Consider the following 22,339-nt stretch of genomic DNA (forward strand, 5'->3'; position numbering starts at 1 on the left):
TTGCAATGCTGCAATGTTGCCACTTGGTCAACAAGCCGGAAAATTATCGAATATAACAGCTGATTTATTGTTTTGTAATATTGCAGGTTGGTTTTGGTGTCTCTCTATTTTATTAAAATAAATTGTTTAATAACTTATTTCTGTTTTTAAGGCGGCTGCAAACGATTGAAAAGTTGAAGCTCTAACAGAAAACCAATCGAACCCGCCAGTGACAGCGACCGCGAAAGTTGGAAAACGAAAGCACGCCGAAATCTAGAGAACCGGCTAGGCGAAAACACTGCCAATCACCAGAAAGATGAGTTTCCCGGACAAAGCGGAGCGCACCAAGTGCTGGAGCAACCGAGATGAGTACTGGAAGTGTCTGGACGAGCATGCTCCAAAGCACAGCTCCACCAGCGGGGAAAAAGTACCCTCCGCCTGTCAGAACCTCCGCAAGTTATTTGAGCAATCCTGTCCTGGTCAGTGGGTCAAGCATTTTGATCGCAAGCGAACCTATGAGCAGTTTAAGGAGAAGATGGCCCAGGGCTATGATCCCCTCGAGGAGCGTACTAAGGGCGAGAAGCAGACCAAGTGATCCTGATCCGGTCCAGGATTGCAGGAGCACCCGGAGGTATTCAGTCATCATCGGTGTTTTTGTACTGTTGTAGGGTAGTGTAAATAAAAAACCCATCTAGCTATATGACTACAAATGGAGATCTCTTTAATTCGGATTTACACGAGGTACGGAAAACTACATTTATATTTTCCTCAATGACTTAAAGTATCCCACTTTATTAATTTATATGTATATATAAGCTTTAAAAGGAACTTTTAGAGCCAATTATTTTAAAAACGATACATATATTTATTTATTTTATAAACATTTTTTGCCCTTGATAGGGTTAAAGCTCCAGCCATCGAAATCAGTGTTTACACACCACAATTCAGTAATCGCTTATCGATAACCACCCAAAGCAAAAAGTTGGCGTGCTAATTTATGTATTGTATTCAACAATTTAATTGTCAGTTTGTCAGTGGGATCAGTTGAAACCGGTGCAAATGACGTAATGGAGTCGATTACTTTTGGAGTACTAACCGGTGAGTGGCACCAAGTCCCCCAAAATATCTGATAACACGTCTATTCTGTGTCCCTAGTTAGTGACACCTGTTGGCAGGACCCGGCGAAGGATAGAAGTGGTCCCAGGCTAAAGCAAATGATCAGCGATTCTTTTGCCAACAGCCATGTAATAGGAAGTGTAGTTCCGGATGAAAAGGATGTCATCCAGCAAGAGCTGCGCAAGTGGATCGATATGGAGGGGTTACGAGTGATTCTAACCACCGGCGGAACCGGATTTGCACCACGGGATGTGACTCCAGAGGCCACAAGGCCGCTGCTAGACAAGGAGTGCCCTCAACTGTCGTTGTACATTACGCAGGAATCCCTAAAAAAGACTAAATTCGCTGCTCTCTCCCGTGGCATCTGTGGAATTGCACGAAATACCCTGATCCTTAACTTTCCCGGCAGTGAGAAGGCCGTAAAAGAGTGTTTTGAGACCGTGGAGGAAATCCTCCCCCATGCCCTTCATCTTATTGGTGATGAGTTAAACCTTGTGCGAAAAGTCCATGCAGCTGTTCAAGGATCCACGCATAAGGGACACATTTGTCCCCATAAAACTGGGAAAGGTACTGATTCTGATCGCAATTCGCCCTTCCCTATGTTGCCCGTCCAGGAGGTACTCTCCATAATCTTTAACACTGTTAAGTGGCCCAACAAACTAGACCAGATACTCTGGCAGCTCAAATCTCCGGTTAACATACCACCCTTCCGAGCATCTATCAAGGATGGCTACGCCATGAAGTCCACTGGATTTTCGGGAAGCAAGCGTGTTTTGGGCTGTATAGCCGCCGGTGATGCAGTGAGTCCCGTTTATGAAGTTATCGGAACTCTATTTTTATTTTCCATCTGTTTTTCAGCCAAATTATTCGCCACTGGCAGAGGACGAGTGCTTCAAAATAAACACCGGAGCGCCGTTGCCGCTGGAGGCGGATTGTGTGGTGCAGGTGGAGGACACCAAGCTGCTGCAGCGTGACAAGCACGGGCAGGAAAGCCTGGTTGACATCATGGTGGAGCCACAACCTGGCTTAGATGTGCGGTAGGTATTCCTTCGGTTCCTTCGGTGAATCCAAATGACACATTTCTTTTTTTCTTAAGGCCCGTGGGACATGATCTGAGCACTAATGATCGTATTTTCCCTGCTCCAGATCCCTCGTCCGTGGTGGTCAAATCGTTGCTAGCCTCCGTGGGCCATAGGTTGGCTTTACCCAAACCCAGGGTGGCTATAGTATCTACTGGAAGTGAGCTGCTAACTCCTCGCGAACTGCCTTCTCCGGGCAAGATTTTCGACTCGAATACTACCATGTTGTCGGAACTGCTGCTCTACTTTGGTTTTGACTGCATGCACACGAGTGTTCTAAGCGATAATTTCGAACAGACCAAGGAGACGCTGTCTGACCTTTTCGATGTGGTGGACTTTGTCATTTGCAGCGGTGGTGTCTCAATGGGCGACAAGGATTTTATAAAGCCCGTACTGGAGGACCTTCAATTCAAGCTTCACTGTGGCAGGGTGAACATGAAGCCGGGGTAAGATACCCTCAATAGAAAATACATTCCCAAAATGTTCTATCTGTACCTTTTCACCCCCAGCAAGCCCATGACTTTTGCCAGCCGCCATGATAAGTACTTCTTCGGCCTGCCCGGTAATCCAGTGTCTGCCTTTGTCACTTTCCACCTGTTCGCCCTTCCCGCCATTCGTTGGGCAGCTGGCTGGGATCAGTCCAAGTGCTCCCTGCCTGTGATCAATGTGAAGGTAGGTTTCGATTTGATTTAACCATATTGCGAAATCGTGAGTGGCGACATACTATTGTGATTGATGATGGCTATCATCTGGCAATGAATTAGATGATTCCAGATTGCTGTAGGTCGTCGTTTCTGACGCTATTTGTTTACCTGACACTTTTGCTTTCGAGTGGAGCGCGTTATCTGCTTGCGATAAGAAATAGTTTGTCAACTCACCTTAATTGCAGGGTGCTTGGGCAAATGCGGAAGTTCTTTATGTCATTTTTTAATAAATATCAAATGATTTCTAAACTAGTTTAAAGGTTTTACTTTAAGCCACTTTTGTAATATTTTAATTTAACCAACATCTTTGAAATCCTTTTGCAGTTGCTCAACGACCTTAGTTTGGATAGCCGTCCAGAGTTTGTTCGCGCCACAGTGATTTCGAAGTCTGGAGAGCTTTACGCCAGTGTCAATGGAGATCAGGTAAGCCACAAGCCCCCAGAAATAACGCCATTTGATTACCACTGTTGTGTACGAATCCCAGATAAGCAGTCGCTTGCAAAGCATTGTGGGTGCGGATGTGTTGGTAAATCTGCCCGGACGTACCTCTGATCGCCCGTTGGCAAAAGCTGGCGATATTCTCCCTGCCTCCGTGCTGCGCTACGACTTTATCTCGAAGTACGAATAGGAACTGCAAGAAGTCCCACAACCCATCGAATGTTAGATGACAGATAACAGAACACGCCTTCGTAGATTAGCACAAAGATTTATTTTTTCATATATCGCAACATTACGTACAATGTCCATTAATTACACCTTAGCAGTGTGTACAAAAACGAGTATAAAATATTATTATAAAGGCCTTCCTAAAGGAAGAAATATCATCAAACAAAAATAATTTGCAGATAGAATAAAACAGAGAACAGTATCTGGAGCGGGATAAGTTCAAGAGACGGGGATCGGAATCAAGATCAGGATCAGGATCAGGAGCATATATACAGGAAGTGGAAGGTGGTGGATTTCAAACCGACTGAGTGGCTGTTTCGCCGACGGGTGAAGCTACGGGTCTTTGGAGACGCAGCGAGGAGCGGCATGGCAACGTGAATTGGTACTTGTTGTGGCTCAGGAGCGGATAGCGTTGTTGCGGGGCAAAGTCCCACAACGCCCGCTCGATCACCTGCAGGGATCCCGGACTGAGCACGTCCGCCGTATACTGTGTGGGAGCTCCAGCAGTGGACGACATGGCTGCAGAGAATGGTGAAATATGTAAATTATGCATATTATGTGCCTTGTTAAAAAAAACTCACTCTGCGCCACTGGGGCCTTGTACAATGACTCCGCGGTCATGCCGCAAGTGTCCAAAGCCACCACGCTGACGCCGTAGGGCTGCAACTCCTTGCGCAGCTCTTCGGCGCACTTATCCACTGCCACGCGGGAGGCATTAAAAGCCACCAGGCCATCGCCACCTGTTCGAGCAGCTCCACTTCCTCCTCCGCCTCCCAAATATAGAAGCCTTCCACGTGTTGGACGCAGGAAGCCCACAAAGGCCTTGGCCACACGCAGTGTGCCCAGGATATTGGTCTTAAGCATGTGTTCCCACTGTTGGACATCCTGGGACTCAACCTTGCCCCGGAAGACGCTGCCACTGGTGTTTATAACGGCCGCAATACCCCTCTCGTCGGCATTCAAGTGCGCGCCCATGGCAACGGTGGCTTCACGTAGCACATCCTCGCGGGTGACATCCAGTCTCATTGGGATAATAGTGCCCGCAATGGGTTCCTCACTGTACTCCCTGATCTTCATCCAGCCGCAGAGGAGTTTGGCGGGTAGCGAATCGTGAGCCTCCTTCATTCCAGCGAAAACCCGGCATCCCTTGTTGGCCAAATGGGTGCACAGTTGGAGGCCCAAAGCGGTATCCGCACTGGTGACCAGGACAACCCGACTGGGTTGGGAATCCGCACTGGCTGAGGCGCTATCCTCCCGCACCTTGCAGATCAAGTAGATAAGCAGCGCACCGGCGATTGAGAAGAGCGCCAGCAGCTGGAAGGCCAACACCAGCATGGTCATTGGCTCCATTATGACATCGCTGCAATTGGATTAAAGAGAAGATTTTCAGGTGAGTCAATAGAAAATATTTTGATTAAACTGGAATTCATCCATCTGATAAGATCGCCAAATAATATGATAGCTCGCGGGTTTCCGCGACAGCATTCTTTAGACCGGCATATTTGCCATTTTAATAAGCACCTTCTTGGCTCTGTTTAAACGTGGTTGCCACCCAAAATCAATTGACACTTCGGCTGACAATCTTTCGCTTGTCTACTGAGTTGAGAAGCTGAAGCTGATGAAATGGGAAAATATTGAAAGATTAAATTGAAATCGTAGTTAGCGCTTAAGTCTAATTGTACTCCCAAAGACAATGCAAAAACTTAAGACTAACCTTTTGCAGATCAAAGTAGTTAGGCCTAGCAAGGAGGGTAGTTTAGTATAGTTTATGTAATCCCTTGAGAGCTTTGCGGATTGGATCTATCATTGATATCCTAACCCCAGTGCCTGAAAACTCTCCCGTCCCAGACGAGGGGTTTCATCACCCTCTTGAGTTTGGTAACCAGACACTGCACTTCGCAATGGATGGAGTGGATGTATCTATGGCGTGGATATGTCTACAGACGTATCCATGCCAATCTTTTGGCATTTTCACTTTAATTAAGACTCGTTAGGCTGCCGACGCATCGAGTAACAACTTTACGCTTGCCTTGCACTCTTTTCTTTCTTTCTATTTAATACGCTTTAATTATTGCACATTTTTCGACGAGTTTTTAACAATTTACGCCCGGTCCGGGCCCTCGAAGAAATCGAAAAAGTTCCAAAAGGGGGCGGGGAGGGGGAACGGCAGATAGATAGCCATCCAAGTATCTGTGGATCCATGGACACGACACACGAACGTGGCCAGCGAGCCGTGTCCACTTCGAGTCTTCCATGCATTTGGCAATAAATTATGTCTACGTGCTTCTTGGCTTTCCACTGCTGAGTAGCGGGAATGGGAGGGGATTGGGATCGGGTGTGGGGATCTGCTATTTTGAAGGCGGAGGATGAACCGAAGTAAAAGTTGGAACCCAACCAACTGCAGTTTGAAAGCCGGAGCACGCCGTGATCTATGCCATGTCTTCTTCAGTGCGCGCCACTCAGCGAAAAAATCAGATCAGATCAGGCCAAGATTATCGAGTTAGGTTTTTCGAGTATAAGGTTTTCTTGATCTCATAACCTTTGTTTTTTGATGGGAATTATATTTCCCTTTTGGTTTAGTGATCATTGCCTTCAAGAGTCATGTGCAGTTTAAATGTACTCCCATGTAGGGTGAAGAGTATTTCTTTCGGTGCACCCACCATGGGTGCAGTTACTCGAGCGGACACTTTCCAGGTTCCGGTGGTTCCCCTTTGTTGCGCCACCCTGCTCTTTAAAATTTCACTGATGTGCAGAGCTGAAGAAGTTTGTTGACACGCGGAAATGGAAATGGAAATGGAAATGGGTTTGCCATATTTGCAGCAGCGCGGTTTTGGGTACGGAATTCGGGTGCGCGGGGTAAACGGAACTCGAGTCGCTTTTGGTCAAACCACCAATGCAGCGGCACTGCATCCGCCGACGGTTGCGTAATTAGACAAACAAACAGCGAAACAAGCAAATGCATTATGGTAACCAAACGATACCTGGAAATTAAAGAGAAAACGCAGGGAGAAAAGTTGAGGTTTAAAAAGATCTTTGGGAATAAGTTCGTCCATCATCGAACTGCAGTTTCGAGGTTAAGATATACGGGTTCTTTCCTATTACCAATTTTAAAGCTGGCTTAATGAAAATGTTCATTAGTCGAGATCTGTGGCATTGTCTTGGAGGCTCTCAGTTGCGCAAGTTGTTATGTCAACTGATCGGACAGTTCTAATAGATCTTGGAGCTTATGGTAGAGCTGCTGACCCACATTGAACACGATGCGAGGGTCTTTGACTTCGGCATCAATCAATTGGCCAATCATTCAATCAAGCCAATCATCAGGCAGTGAACCGAACCAAGTGTATCATTAGCCGCCGGTTGAATGTGTCAGTAATGAAGTGGGCCTACTCGACTTACTCCGATCCGATGCAATTATTCCGGAATTATCGGCATCGAACGGCTGGGAATGCGTGGAGTGTGCCGGTGACTCTGGCCGTGATTAGCAGATGGCTGTACCTGCGATTGGCACCAGTCACTCGTGTGCCACACGTAGTCTGTGAGTCTAGCTATCCATTGTGTTCCCCTACAATCTTGCATATCTTACATATATCTCACTTAGCTTACAGTATATCTTCTATCTCTATAAGCTATGCTCTGTGTTTCCTCTCTAGGCGGCTGTGAGTCAACATTATCTGAACTGTTGCTGATGGTCTTGACACTGCGCTAATTGAAATGTCACATAAATTAGATCTCTGTTAGGGCGAGCAGTCTTAAAGATGGCTAACTCATACCAAAGATGGCATTTTCGAAATGCATTTCATAATATTCTAATAATTTAAGCAATTTATTAAATATAACATATCAGCAGGTCTTAGCCGTCAGATCCTCTTCGTGATCTCTCAGATACGCAGTTATTAGATGCACATACAAGTCACATTTTTATGTAATAAACGCCCTCCTCACCTTTCATACAATTAGTAGCCCAAATGCCGCGAATCTTTCCCATGGGTAGTACATGTTTTCAGTTTCGAGGGGTTGGTCCAAAATCTGTTGGGCTGTTCAGGGTTGGGCTCGTCACTCGAACAAACGCTTTGTTTCTTGTTCGGGCCACGATTCATGCCTTACTCACTTCGAGTTGACTTCGAGGCAATGTCAGGTGAATACCAAAAACACAGGGGCGTACTAGCAGCAGTTAAGGAGGGGCTTCTGACAACTGACAAAGGAAAAGCACAGATTTGAAGTGCCATATTACTTCGCTCGTGCCAAATTCCATCCAGAATCCCATTGTTCTCCCCCGATGTACAGATTACCCCTCAGATTTAACGATCCCCTAGTACATAGACGAGTATGTAAGACCCCAGCTTATACATATACACATACATATACATATGTGCATTTGTACTTGCACACATGAGAAATATGTTAATTGCGACATTTGCCGATTTTGCTGTGGTCAGGCATTCATCGGCTTCGAGTTCGAGTTCGAGTTGGTTTTCTCATTTGTTTGGCTGGCTTTTGTTTTCTGTTTTCCTTGCTTTTGCTTTTTGTTAACATTCAACCCAAATATGTCAGGCAGTCGGCTGCCAGACAGGCATCCCAATGGCATCAGATGGATATCAATATGGCTGGCACTTGGCCTGGCCGTAAGCCCAATTATCTGCCTGGTCACATTACGTATACGCAGCTTGGCTGGGATTATAAATGCAGTTTGTTTAAAGTTCGGTTGCTTGATTAATGACCCCAGTTGTTGACTCGCTGAGGGGTGCTCTTAAATATGCGGCTAAATTGAGTTATTTCTTGGCCTGCCTGGCTAGTTGGCTGAAATTACTTGGGATTCTTCTGAGAATGTGATAAATGGAGGAGAGTCTAATGAATTTTAGGCACCCATTAAGTGGCTTTTATTTGAGATGTTAAGTTCGACAATGACGGTCAACAAACTTGCAGCTTGCCTGAATGTTTAACAACATTTTCAGCGTTTCTTCTCTCGTGCCTCGCCGTAGTTAAATTTAGCCACTTGGGAGACCAAAGCCACTCCCCGTGGCTTCCCCCTTTGGTTGAAAAAGTTCAAATGCAACGATGCGATAAATGTTGATTCGGTATGACTGAAACCGAAACCGAACAAGATTTTTGGGCTTGGGCTCGGGCTCGGTCTCTTCCCTTTTCCCCTCCGCCGGCTTTTGTGCAGAAGAAAAGCGAAATTGTTGGCTAATTGCCGTAATTGAAGAATCGATCGAAGAAATAAGCGAAAAACTCCGAGGAAAACAAAGCAAAAAACGCAGCCGAAACGAATCGAGTAGCCCGAATTAAAATTGCGGTAAAAAGTATTGAAAAACTTGACTTTATACAGTCAAGCTCCCCTAATCCGATCGAGTCATATTTATCTTTTGATCTCCGTCATAACTTAAACTAATTTAAATGGCAAATAGCTTGAAATTTGATTATAATATTTGTTAGTGGCCTCTTTATTGTGGCTTCACTGCAGCCTGTGCGTTCCAATTGGAATTCGTTTCGTTTTTGTTTTGGCCGTTTGTCGACGTTGTTGTTTATTTTGTTTGCATTTCATGTTCAGGTGCGATCGAGATTTCTACTTCGCCTTAACACATTTAACGTTTCGGCCGGGCCCAAGTGCTAATTTGGCCAGAGCCAGAGCCAGTGCCTCAGTTTTGGCCTAAATACCGGGAGATGGCCAGTGGTAGCACACACACACACACACGCACACTAATAGCCATTTAAAAGGTGAAAATATGCAAAATCTCGTTCGTTTTGCCTGCTTTTGGGTTTGTTTTGGCGTGTCTCCCCTCGTGTAGGTGGCATGAATTTCAATAATTCGTGTTTTGGGTCTCGGTTTCTGTGCTTTGTTTATACTTTTATGCCTTGGCATGCGCCGCAGCCGCAGCCGCAGCCGCAGAAACTCCTGCCAATATCAATGGACGTGACTGTCTTAGCACCAGAGTGCCATTGCATTTTGAAAGTGCTTAAAAGTGGAAGGACAGGCTAAGGAATGGTGCTAAAAACTGGCACGCTGCCTTCCACAGCTTGTTAAGGGTTTTCTTCAATATGGTTTTATGTACTAAAAACAGATTGTTCTAAGCCTTTGATACCTTACCCATTAAGTAAGCAGCATAAAAGAAACTATTTACGTTGCTAAATACACTGCTGTATAGAAATATTACATGTACTACAGACTCAGCGACGCAGCACTTTCGTTTTCAAATCGAAATTTCACCTAAATTTAGCGACAAACGCAGCCGACGAATTTCTCAAGTCATTGAATTGCAATCTTTCAAGGTGGAGGCAAAATGGAGACCCGACGAACCTTGTTTTTTGTCTCCTCCCCGCCAATTTGGTCTGCAAAAATAACAGCCACAACAGCGACTACAACAAGTCAACAATGACAACAAATAACAGCAATAAACAGTCAGCGATTTTTCGCCTCCAAGTGCAATGAACTTTTCCCCCCAAACAATCGTTAACCACAAATCTTCGCCACTCTTTCTCCTTCTCATTTCCCCGTTTTCCGTGGAGTCTGCGGTATTGTCTTCCAGTTGGAAGAGTTCACAACTCCCCCTCTTTTCCACCCACTGGCGCGATTTTCAAGTTCAGATGTAAAGCAGTGGCGGTGCTTGATGTCGCCATTCGCCTGTCTCAGATTAGATCATCGCCTTCCAGTCAAGTGAGCTAAGCGCGGGCGTTGCGATGATGGCACTCGACTCTGGTTCCGAGTTTTTGGGATCGGATGACAGCATTATTGCGATCCATAAATAGTGGGAGTGGGCTGGAATGGTGCTAACTATTTGGGGGAGGAGCTCGGGGCTTGTGAGTTCTAAGTCTCTGGAAGTATCTCTTATATATTAGAGAAGGTTATAGGTGGATTTCAGATCACAGAGACTTGATAGAAGGTGTGTATTTCGAAAAGACTGCTAAGGTAATTGGGTCACAGTGTAACCCCTCCCCACACACCCATTCAATGATCTTTATGAGCAACTGCAATCAGTAAGCCTCTTAAATATTGATTACGAATCTGTTAGCGATCGAATGCACCTGTTTCACATGATGATTAACAGATGTGACGTTACACTTTTAGCTCCAAGAGTGCAGCATTTAAAGAGGAGCCAAAGTCAATCAATAAATGCATTCCAGTTTGTGGGGCAATTGAGTCTGTGTAAGACAGATATGAGCAGAAAGCAAACTACAAACACAGCTTAAAATCAAACTCAAAACAATGCACTTAATCATCATCTTGGGCTGGGGATTAATACAGCTCATAATCAAGGGGCGGCTCATGGAGTGGATGAGGTAATGCCCCACGTAGAGGAGGATCCCACGATGTCACAATAACTACAGCCAGCCAGCCAGCCAGCCAGGCCACTGCACAACGCAAAATGCATTTCGAATGACGATCAGGTGGAGGATTTGCCATCTTAGACCAGAATCATAGTCGAGATGCCATTACTTAGCTGCTAACTTTTGCCTCAGTGTAGAAATCAGTATCGATTCGATTCGCCTGGGGGACACGCATTAAAGTTAACCAATCGAGGGCCTGAGCTGGTCATCCAGCGAAGAAGAGCTTGATGTAGGCATTTCTCTGGCTCTTTCCCTGGCTATTACCTCACCTCGATCGAGGTCTCTGTTTCCCCGTAGTCATTCGTCGTAGTCTTTCTCATGCAAATGAGGATGAAGAGCCATGCTGCGTATCAATAAACTTAAAGACTTCACGATCAATTTAGAGATGGCCATTCATTCGGTATGGTAATAGGGTAATATGGTAATAGGGTAATATGGTAATATGGCAGGGCATATGCAAAGTTATACCGTTCTGAGACGCTTGTGAGTTTCGGTTATTTTGTAAGCCAAACGATTAATGAAACAAAAGCAAGTGCGGCAATCGTTTGTGTGTCAAAAATAATTGCACTTGGTTTTAGTTTTGGATTTCTGCTTCTTTTGTTGGCCAAAAAAACTGAAAAAACAGAAAAAACGAAAGAAAAAAAATGCATTGCAATTGCAGTTAAACAACTTTACGCTCCATTCAGCATTAAAATTACTTTGTGCCACTTTCAAAGCTATTTCTACTGCTGCCGCGGCAAAGGCAACTGCTTCTTCTGCTTCTGCTTCTGCTTCTTTGGATTGGATTTGATTGTGTTCAGTTTTCAGTTTTGGCTTTTTGTTTTATTGCCTCTTCGGTCTCTGTTTCTGTATGCAGCCACTCGGATTGCCTCCTATGCACTTTTCAGCTTCTTTCCCAGTGGACAGTGGACAGTGGACACTGGAACAGGTGGGATCTGTTAAAAGTTAGAGCTAGGTAAGCCCCGTCCGAGGAATTTCGCAAAAGTCACGAATGTCACGCATCAAGTGGGACAGAAACAGAACGCAAAGAACCAAGATATAAAAATGAAACCAGCCACAAGATGGAAATGGAAAACTAATTGATAACACTGCAAGGAGTGCAATCGAATGGAACCGAGGAAATCGGAGTTACGGTATCAGGGAAATGCCCAGTAAAAGTCGCGGAGAAATGCTTTTCCGGTGAGCATCATCCCCCAAACGGAAAGCTCGAAGATTTTTTATAGCAGCTCTGTTAAACTTTCAACAATAAATACTTCGCTCGACGATAACTCAAACTGAACAATGGCAATAACGATTTGAGTGCCACATTCTGGCGATTAACACCTGCCGCCAGTGAAGCCGCCCGCCTCCCACCGCCCCCTGTCTTATTAACCCCTTTGGCACGCCAGCGTCGGAAAAAATCGAAAACACTTTCAATGTAATTGCAAAAATATTTGAAATCATTTTCGTCGTCCGTCGAACGCGCTTTCCTTTCTTGGCTAGCCACTCTCAAAACGGGGGGTTTCGATGGGGTGATCTGCGTATGCCCCGGGAATTTTAATCATATTTCTCTCGCGAACGTACATGCTTAATTATTTGTGTTTACTTCTGTGTCTGTGTGTGGTTTTTATTTCTCATTTGGCTTTGCCAGCCCCCAGCCCCCAGTCCCATGGAGGCCAATTTGGTTTCCATTTCGATTCGATTAACGAATCCAGCTGGCTACTGATCCAAGCCGAATCGGTGGATACCCTGATCGATTGAACTAATTTGATAGTGATGCTTGCTCTATCACCCTTTCAGATGACTTTCCATAAACAGGCTAAGACATTTCTACTGTGTTTAAGCCTTATGATAGTATAGGCTGCTTAACCTAACGTCAGGGTCTCCTTCAAACCTCTCTTTTGGCCAAATATTCCCAGCTACTAGAGTATCTCTTTATTGCTGGCCATTTTTGTTTTGATATTTTCGATTTTGGATAGTAAGCATTTTGATATGATTGGCTTAGAGTGGACCGGATTGCAGTGGAGTGGTGGGGATTGGATCGGATCGATTCCGGGCATTTGGCAGCCACTCAAGCGTCCTATTTGCTGTCTCTGTTGCTGTTGTTGTTGTCCGCCAATTATAATGGCCAGCAGTTGTCCGTCCTCGGTCCAAAGTCGTTTATTGTTAGTTGTTTGTCGTTATGTGCAGGTTTTTATTTCTTTCAGTTTTTGTTTTCTTGCAATTTCACTTTTGCCTTTTGCCGGATTCGAGGTTCGATAGCTGTCCATACTGAGGCCTTTGCCTAAGGATCTGGGAGCAGGGTGACAGGGCAGGTAAACCGATCTAGCTTTCACTTTGGCTGCATCGGGCTGGCAGTCTGACAGTGAAGATGCAATCAATCCGAGAGATGCGTCTGTCCACACGGCTATACTTTCGAATGGGGACCATACCCAGATCTTCCAGCAAGTGGAAAACAAACTCCGTCCAGATGCCAAATAGAGATACAAGATGCCCCAGCATCTGTCTATCTCTCGGCGGATCCATTTTCCCTCTTCCCATTCCTAATGCCATTCACTTGAACGTACGGCCATAAAAAGAACACAAACCACAAAGTAAAGAGAAGAAAACGCAGACAAATTTGATCCCCAGCCAAGAAATCTTAAGGTCGAATTTTGGTTTCCCTAGGGAGGGAGGCTGCAGTAGGTTTTACCTAGGCCTTCCCTCCCCCTATCGTCATCTATTTAGCCAGCTTAGGATTTCTTCTAGGCAAGTGCTGACTAGCATGAGGATTTAAAGATTTAATTCATTTGAAATATCAAAGCTGGTAGACTCCGAAGTATAAGGGTATATTCCTTGGCTTTCAATTAGCCCGCTTAGAGTCACGTCAACTCGAGAATGTAGTTGAGTGTGGTGAAGTGAAGCGAAGTCAAATCAAGTCAAAAGCCAAAGCCAAACCAAAGCCAAGAGATGTCTAAATCGCACAACCTGCCCCTGTACCATCTTTTCTCTGGCCGAGTCCCGAAAACCGCGGACCGAAACTCAACTCCAAGTCGGTTAAGTCTGTCGTCGGCAGACGGGCAGAAAATTCTTTAAGTGGAGGACTGAGAAGGTATCTGAATCTTAAATGATTTGAGCAATGACCTCAGCTCTTGTGTTCGTGCCTCGACTTTCTGATGAGCATACCTGGTTTTGGGGAACAAAGGAATCTGTTGAATATATTCCAGAACAGGATCCCGTTGTCCGCTTTTTACCCCTTTCGAGACTGACTGCCCGCTGACCTTGACACGTCTCTGAGATATCATAACGCCGCATTCCAAGCCATTCAACCTGCTTTTTCTACGCATTCCCAAGACTTCATTCAGTTAAGAAATAAGAACTGAGAACTGAGAACTAAGAACTATGAACTAAGAACTGTCTTTAGGAATTTTCTGGCTGCGTTGTTGTTTTTCGCATAATTATGGTATATCTGTCGCTTTATTGTCTCTGCTGGTTTAAATGGAGATTGATGGCTTTCAAGCGATTCGGCACGAGCTGGGGTCTCTCGCAAGAGATCTCAAAGATCTGCGATTAAAGCCAAGATCGGCTTGGCATGCTAATTAACGAATTCCAGTGGGCGGGGGGTGGTCTTTTCGAAAGCCCAACTCTTGACATTGAGCCAAGCTCCGAGACCCGTTTGCAGGCTGTACGAAAACTAGTATATAGACCCCTAGCCTAGCCACAAATATTGATTTTAAGCTCACCTTTTCGTATGTGTCCAATTTTAAATTCAAATTCGTGTTGGCTAAAAAATATGAAATGAAATCGAAACTTTGTTATATAAACCATAAAAAAATATGTAAAAAAAAGTCTATATAGTACATCACACGCGACGCGAACTTAAGGATCTATTTTTGGGCTAAAGGATTTTGTATTCATTTTTTAGACTGGCTTTTCGATTTTGGTTTTGGTTTTGGTTTACCGATTTCACGCACAGTTTGGTTAAAAGCCCAGCTCGAATTGAGTGCGACAGAGAGGGGATATTCTATATATCTCTCCCTCCCACTTGAACTCTGATTCTCTGCGATATTTCTCCGCTCTGCGACTTCGTTGGCTAAGCTCGGACCGAAGACTGGCTGGCGGCTTGATTTTCGGTTTGCTCGAACGCCCGAAGAAACCCGAAGAGGCAGTCGCGTAGACGAGTCTTCGGCTCCGCCACCCAAAGTCGTAACCCCCTACCATTTCCGATGACCCCTTTGGCGATCGTGCGCCAGGCGACAAAATGTCAAACGATCGCTGGGGATCCTTAACTGGTTTTACAGTTGCCACTCGCCGGGGCCTGCGTGCTGCGAATACCGCCTGAATAGGTACCCCCCTATATAGTACATATATTCCGCCCTCCCCCCGAAGAGGTTTTATTTCTTTTCAAATATTAAGTGCTCTTAAAGACAGACCCCCTTGTGAGGGGGTGACCCCCATGATCAGGAATACAAACCCGTTCCCAAAATCAATAATAATGTTGATAACTCCCAGTTAAGCCTTTCGAATGGAAGCAAATCTTGTGAGAATCTCTTCTAGCCCAAATTGCTTATGATAATTGGACATCCATTCCGTGTTCTTTCGCTTCCTGACACTCCCGTTGCAGCATCTTTAATGGCTCCTTTCTCCAGCAATTTTCCATTTTCCACTTGTCCCAATTCCGCCGATGCGGTTTCCATTGGGAACATTAAAATTCCGCTTGTAATAGAGCTATCGAGCAGAAGCAAAGACAGTTCGATGCGATTCAATCTGTTACCGAGTGGAATGCAGAAAATTGGGAAACGGGAATACAAAATGGGAGCAGAATCGGATGAGTTTCCCCCCCTCTATATCCATATTCCGCCGTGGAAAACCAGCAAGACAAGAAAAACTTTAAGCGGGCAAAAAACGCAGCAGGGTGAGAAGCGGATCGGTTCCAATTAGCAATTGGCCAAGTTGACCGAAAACCTGTTAACGCTTTAAGGAAAAGCTCAAGTAAAGCCAAGAGAGGAAAACCTACACGCAGAGAAAATAAATGCGAAGTCTCGCAGCTATCCATTGTTTTGTTGGCAAATCTTGTTCCTAGAGCATGGACAGCCAATCTTCCAATCTCCCTCTACTCCCCTTCGATCGATTTTCGAGAAATTCGAAGAGAAGAGAGGCGCCAAAGGAGCTATCATTTTGGTTCAGCGCTCGAGGGAAAACCCGAAACGAGTTTTTCCAGTAGAAGTCGGAGGAATCTGGCGCATCTGCAGCTGCTCGCTGAAAGACAGAAAATGGAAAAAAAGTGGAGAAGTTGTCAAGAATCTCAAAGCGAATCGATCAATAACCTTTTCATCAAATCCACTGAAGGGAAGCGAGGAAAACGATGTTGAAACTCGGCTGTGATAATTGGACTCAAGACCTCTGATCCATCCACCATCCATCCATTGAACTTCCAATTCGGAGCAGTTAACGGAGTGAGTTAACAAATGCCAATTTGGGAAAATCACTTTGAAAACCATTGAAAATCTTAAATGTTGTTAATCTTCGACTTCCTTGATTTCCAGACTCACCCACGCACAAATATGGCGTAAAAACGAGGAGCGGGGAAAGCACGAAATTGGCTGTAAATATCTTTCACCCATTGCAAAAGTTGTTTTGGCATTTTTCGAACATGTTTGCTCGTTGTTTTCTTTTTTTTTTTTTTAACTTGTTTACATTTTTTGCAGCCCGCCAAGTAAGTGGGCAAACAGGTTTTTGTTTTGCAAATATGTGGGCATGGTCGTTGTTACTGCGTGCGAGAGCCAGCGACTCCAAAGGGATAAGGAATAATATTGTAAAATACCTTTAACTTTTTCATAGTTAAGCTTTTGAACCCATCCTTTTGACCCATCAGCTGTTGTCTTTTGTCTTTTGCAAGAAACAAGGCTTCAGGATTGGGAGTAAGCAATTTTAGCATTTTCATCATCAAAATTTGCAAAGAACTGAAAAGATTTGTCATTTTAAACTGTGAATGCAGTTCGTCTGGAGTTCAAATTACGATCTCAGTGATGTATGGCATTCCATATTTCGACAATTATTGGCTTTGTTGTGAGAATAATTCTGATTAGTTTTGGACAACAATCAGGATTTTGAGTTTCGATAGAAAATGGTACCTTTTTTCATGGGTTTCTGCCTATAACTTGGCCAAAACAAGCCTCAGAGCTAAACCAAAGACTGTTTTGAGCAGCTTTCGACCAAAACAAACTTTCCTCATCATTGGTTTCAGGATTTTGTGGATTTAAATTTTTAACAAATTTTTGGATTTTCTGTAAGGGGTAACACCATCAAAATTTGCTAAATATTGAAGATTTCTACGTTTCAAGGTGGGGACACAGTTTTGTTGGAAATCATATTACGAGCTCAACGAGGTATTACATTCTATATTCTGACCATTATTGGCTGAGTTATGGGAATAATAATGTGGCTTGAGGAGAGAAATGAGATAAACCGATTTTAGGGGGTAAGGGGTAACATCATCAAAATTTGAGAAAATCAACAAAAATTTGACATTTTGAGGTGGGGATACAGTTTGATGGGAATTTTAATTACGAGTTCATCGGTGTATGACATTCTACATTCCGACAGTTATTGGCTTTGTTATTGGAAGAATTCTTGTTAGTTTGAGACCAAAATCAGGATTATGCATTTCGACGGAAACTTATCATGGTTTTTATCGGATTTATACCTATAACTTAGTCAAAAGAAGGCTCAGAGCTAAAATGAAGACTGTTTTGAGCAGCTAACGACCAAAACTAACTTTCCTCATCATTGGTTTGGCGAATTTGTGATTTTGAATTTTTAACAAATTTTTGGATTTTCTGTAAGGGGTAACATCATCAAAATTTGCAAAAAATTGAAAGGTATTTACGTTTCAAGGTGGGGACACAGTTTTGTTGGAAATCAAATTACGAGCTCAACGAGGTATTACAATCTATATTTGGACCATTATTGCCTTAGTTATGAGGAGAATACTACCAATGTTTGGGGGAAATGGGGAGAAGCCAAATATCACACTTTCGATAAGGGGTAACATCATCAAAAATTATGAAAAATAGCAAAAATTTTACTTTTCAGGGTGGGTAAACAGTTTTGTTGGAAATTCGAAAACAAACTCAATGAGGCATTACATCCCATATTTGGGCCATTTTTGGCTTAGTTATAGACATAATACTGTCATCTTGAGGGGAAAATTTGATAAACCAAACTTCGTATTTTTAGCCACTGTTTTCGTGGTCTTGGGCTCCGACTTAGTCACAGCTTAAATATATAGATCAAACATCCATTTTGATTTATATTAGCCCTTTTATTCACTTCTCATAATAACTTCACTAGATTTTGTTTTTACAAACTTGAAATAATTAAGGGAACAGTTAAAAAAATAAAAAAAATTCCAGGGGAAGCCTACCAGCTGCCTGCATAGGCATTTGCTGAGGCCTTTGCATAGGCTCCGTTTCCACCTCCTCCTCCTCCACAGGACTGGCAGCCACCTCCTCCTCCGCCGGAGGACCAACTATTAGCACTGCTGCTTGCGTAGGAGCCGCTGCCACCACCGCCGCCACCACCCCATTGGGAAGGTCCTCCTCCTCCTCCTCCGCCACCATGGTAACCGCCACCGCCGCCTCCTCCATGGTAACCTCCACCGCCGCCTCCTCCTTGGTAACCTCCTCCTCCGTGGTAACCACCTCCTCCTTGGTAACCACCACCTCCACCTCCACCTCGCCACTGGTGACCTCCTCCACCTCCTGCGCTGTAGACTGGCTTGACGACATAAACATCTATGGTGCTGCCTCCGCCAGGATAACCGCCGCCTCCGCCTCCATAATTTCCTCCTCCTCCTCCTCCTCCGTGATATCCACCGCCGCCACCTCCGTGATATCCGCCGCCGCCACCTTGGTATCCGCCTCCTCCATTGTAGCCTCCCCCTCCGTTATGGCCGCCGCCCGCGCTCCCCAGCCACCACCGAAGCCTCCACCACCACCGAATCCTCCACCTCCACCTCCACCGAATCCTCCTCCGCCTCCACCGCCAAAAAGCAGCTTCTTCTTTAGGCCAAGCAAAGATGGAGTAGTGAAGTCCACGCAGCTGCCCAGGACTAGCAGCCAAATAGTGATGAGCTGCCAGGGCCTCATCTTGTTAGTTGACTAGTTGAGATTGAAGTTCCGGTTCCGAATTCTGAAGCTCTTCCAATCCGTTCTATTCGACGCCAAAGCTGATTGTTAACTAGTCGTCAATCTGTAAAGTGCATCTTTATATATGACATCCATTGTTTGCCATCGATTCGTTGTCGTCATCACTGGGAGCCATCGCATTCTCTCAGGCTATCGGGGGAGTTACTTAAACAACAATAACGTTGGCTAGCGGGCATTAAACATTAATTACTGAATGGCTCAGTGGAGATAATGAAATCGGCGAATCAAAAATACTCTGACTAGTTCTAAGAACATACGCCCACGTTTTAGGTAGTTTTAGTTAAGTGATCTGATCAGCCCTATTTTCCCACTTAAAGGACACCTATGTTTAGTTCGACTGAATAAGGACTTTATGTCTATGGATGTGCATAGTTTTAGTAGTGGAAGTATAGCAAACATTGCGCATACGCCGGGTGTACCCGCTACCCAGGCAGAGTATCAACAATTATATGCATGACATCTGCTGGAAAATCCCTCTTACTCATCTTCTAAATAGAAGAGAATCGGACATAGTGGTGAATATATCTGAGATTGGCAAAACCAGTATAGTTAACTGGGCCTCCAGTGAGAAGCAAGGGTCAACTAGGAGATAACTCACGCCAACTAATGGTCAGTTCTACTATGATGGAACATTAACATATGCCAGATAATGTAACTGCATTCGATGTAAGCGTATTTTAACTTCGTTGTTTCCCTTCTAAACTCATCTGTATGTGAGAAGCAATTCGCAAGCTGAGCCGCATAACTTTTTAATTTTACAAATCACAAAAATCCCCCGCAATTGTAGCAGATGCTCTAAGGAAGCGTCAATTTAAAAGCGGATACTTTTCGAGCTAGCTGGAAGTCTTATATTTATAGCTTTTAATAGAATGAATCCGGGTCACTCTCTTGAGCCCTTGAATAAATAATAGTAAGGGGTAAAAATGTTATATTTTAAACTGTGAACCCAGTCCTTCTGAAATTTTAATTACGAATTCAGTGGTGTATGACATTGACAATTGGCTTTGTTATGAGAATAATTGTGATTATTTTTGGGCAACAATCTGGATTACGACTTTTGACGCAACTGGCCATATTTTTGATCGGGTTTATACCTCTAACTTGGTCTAAACGAGACGCACAGCAAAAAGAACGACCGTTTTGTGCTGCTAACGACCAATACTAACCACCCCTATCTCTCGTTTTTCGATTTTGGAGAAATCAATTTTGGCCCAAATTTCGCATTTTTGATAAGGGGTACCATCATCAAAATGTTCAAAAATGGGCCAAAAATTAAGTTTTCCAGAGTTGAATGCGGACCAATTGGGAATCATGGCAATCAAGTTACGAGCCCTACGAGGTATTACATTTCGCATTTGGACCATTTTTGGCTGAGCTATGCCAAAAACACCGATTTTTTGGTGCCTAAAATCACGTATACGTCGGTTGATAGCAGATATTCCGGTTCCTTGCAGTTTCTTAGCTCTAACTTTGTCAAAACAAGACGCATGGCTACTACAATGACTGTTTTATGCAGCTAACTACCGAAACATAACAACCCTATACTTGGTTTTGTTATAATTGTTCTGATTTTTTGGTGCGAGCTCTGTTTTAAGGGCTAAAAAATCAGGAAACCGATTTCTAACAGAAATTTGCAATACTGTGCTCCGTTTTTTAGCTCTAGCTCGGTCAAAACAAGACGCACAGCCAAAAGAACGACTGTTTCGTGCTGCTAACGAGCAATACTAACCACCCCTATCACTCGTTTTTCGATTTTGGGAAAATAAATTTTGGCCCAAATTTTGCATTTTTGATAAGGGGTACCATCATCAAAATGTTCAAAAATGGGCCAAAAATGAAGTTTCCCAGATTTGATTGCAAACCAATTGGGAGTCAAAGCAATGCAATTACGAGCTCTACGAGGTATTACATTCTTCATTTGGACGATTTTTGGCTGTGCTATGGGTAAAAAACTGATTTTATTGCGTCAAAAATTAAGTATACGTCTTTTGACAGCAGATATCCCGGTTTGGTTGCCGTGTCTAAGCTCTAACTTTCTCAAAACAAGCCGCTTTGGCCGCAGCAATGACTGTTTTATGCAGCTAACAACCAAAACTTTAAACCCCTATACTTGCTTTTGTAAATATAGTGCGAGCTCTGTTTTAAGGGCAAATAAATCAGGAAACCGATTTCTAACAGAAATTTGCAATATTATTTTCGGTTTTTTTTTAGCTCTATCTCGGTCAAAACAAGACGCACAGCCAAAAGAACGACTGTTTTGTGCTGCTAACGACCAATACTAACAACCCCTATCACTCGATTTTCGAATTTGGGAAAATCAATTTTGGCCCAAATTTCGCATTTTCGATAAGGGGTACCATCATCAAAATTTTCAAAAAATGCCCAAAAATGAAGTTTTTCAGATTTGAATGCAAATCAATTGGGAATCAAAGCAATCAAATTACGAGCCCTACAAGGTATTACATTCTTCATTTGGACGATTTTTGGCTGTATTATGGCTTAAAAACTGATTTTATTGCGCCACAAATTAAGTATACGTCGTTTGACAGCAGATATCCCGGTTTGATTGCCGTTTCTTAGCTCTAACTTTGTCAAAGCAAGCCGCATGGCCGCAGCAATGACTGTTTTATGCAGCTAACAACCAAAACTTCAACTCCCTATACTTGCTTTTATAAATATAGTTCAGAGTTTTTGGTGCGAGCTCTGTTTTAAGGGCTAAAAAATCAGGAAACCGATTTTTAACAAAAATTTGCAATACTATGTTAGGCTCTTTAGCTCTAGCTCGGCCAAAACAAGACGCACAGCCAAAAGAACGACTGTTTTGTGCTGCTAACGACCAATACTAACAACCCCTATCACTCGATTTTCGAATTTGGGAAAATCAATTTTGGCCCAAATTTCGCATTTTCGATAAGGGGTACCATCATCAAAATTTTCAAAAAATGCCCAAAAATTAAGTTTTCCAGATTTGAATGCAAATCAATTGGGAATCAAAGCAATCAAATTACGAGCCCTACGAGGTATTACATTCCTCATTTGAACCATTTTTGGCTGTGCTATGGCTAAAAAACTGATTTTATTAGCCCAAAATCAAGTATACGTCTTTTGACAACATAGAGCCCGGTTTTGTTGCCGTTTCTTAGCTCTAACTTTGTCAATACAAGCCGCATGGCTAAAACAGTGACTGTTTTATGCAGCTAACAACCAAAACTGTAAACCCTTATACCTAAATAAAAGTTGAAAACTTTTTACATGCGCATTGTTTTAAAACTAACAAATCTTTACGTTGTTTTGTTTATTTGCA

The 22,339-nt window shown here is 43.7% G+C and overlaps 3 protein-coding genes across 4 annotated transcripts; 2 read left to right on the plus strand and 1 right to left on the minus strand.

Moving 5' to 3' along the window:
- The first annotated feature begins 45 nt into the window (after positions 1–45).
- Positions 46–689, plus strand: LOC108105450 (cytochrome c oxidase assembly factor 6 homolog). Its single transcript, XM_017212038.1, has 2 exons — positions 46–86; positions 152–689. Exon 2 carries the CDS (start codon positions 296–298, stop codon positions 572–574), a length of 279 nt encoding a protein of 92 aa, XP_017067527.1. The 5' UTR covers positions 46–86; positions 152–295; the 3' UTR covers positions 575–689.
- Positions 690–965: 276 nt separating this feature from the next.
- On the plus strand, positions 966–3,506 carry LOC108105447 (molybdenum cofactor synthesis protein cinnamon). Its single transcript, XM_017212034.2, has 7 exons — positions 966–1,077; positions 1,135–1,895; positions 1,954–2,132; positions 2,192–2,620; positions 2,684–2,846; positions 3,203–3,301; positions 3,363–3,506. The coding sequence occupies exons 1-7, from the start codon at positions 1,047–1,049 to the stop codon at positions 3,504–3,506; spliced, it is 1,806 nt and encodes a 601-aa protein (XP_017067523.1). The 5' UTR covers positions 966–1,046.
- A 62-nt stretch (positions 3,507–3,568) lies between these two features.
- On the minus strand, positions 3,569–14,924 carry LOC108105448 (uncharacterized oxidoreductase SAR2567). Of its 2 annotated transcripts, XM_017212035.1 has the most exons (4): positions 14,800–14,924; positions 14,569–14,609; positions 4,126–4,904; positions 3,569–4,063 (listed from the first exon to the last, which is right to left on the minus strand). In XM_017212035.1, exons 3-4 carry the CDS (start codon positions 4,892–4,894, stop codon positions 3,840–3,842), a joined length of 993 nt encoding a protein of 330 aa, XP_017067524.1. In that variant the 5' UTR covers positions 4,895–4,904; positions 14,569–14,609; positions 14,800–14,924; the 3' UTR covers positions 3,569–3,839. The 2 variants fall into 2 exon arrangements, with proteins under 2 accessions (XP_017067524.1, XP_017067525.1); XM_017212036.1 differs by lacking the exons at positions 14,569–14,609; positions 14,800–14,924 and adding an exon at positions 5,066–5,124.
- Positions 14,925–22,339: the final 7,415 nt, after the last annotated feature.

The sequence above is a fragment of the Drosophila eugracilis genome, unplaced genomic scaffold (assembly GCF_018153835.1).
Source record: "Drosophila eugracilis isolate 14026-0451.02 unplaced genomic scaffold, ASM1815383v1 contig_2167, whole genome shotgun sequence".
NCBI classification, from domain to species: Eukaryota; Metazoa; Arthropoda; class Insecta; order Diptera; family Drosophilidae; genus Drosophila; species Drosophila eugracilis.

Bases quoted from the DNA above. Each gene is read 5' to 3' on its own strand.
- LOC108105447 (XM_017212034.2), top strand. From the start codon at position 1,047: ATGGAGTCGATTACTTTTGGAGTACTAACCG. The intron at 2,621-2,683 runs GTAAGATACCCT...TTTCACCCCCAG, and splicing joins AGGGTGAACATGAAGCCGGG to CAAGCCCATGACTTTTGCCA. The intron at 3,302-3,362 runs GTAAGCCACAAG...TACGAATCCCAG, and splicing joins CCAGTGTCAATGGAGATCAG to ATAAGCAGTCGCTTGCAAAG.
- LOC108105448 (XM_017212035.1), bottom strand. From the start codon at position 4,894: ATGGAGCCAATGACCATGCTGGTGTTGGCCTTCCAGCTGCTGGCGCTC. The intron at 4,064-4,125 runs GTGAGTTTTTTT...CATTCTCTGCAG, and splicing joins CAAGGCCCCAGTGGCGCAGA to CCATGTCGTCCACTGCTGGA.
- LOC108105450 (XM_017212038.1), top strand. From the start codon at position 296: ATGAGTTTCCCGGACAAAGCGGAGCGCACCAAGTGCTGGAGCAACCGA.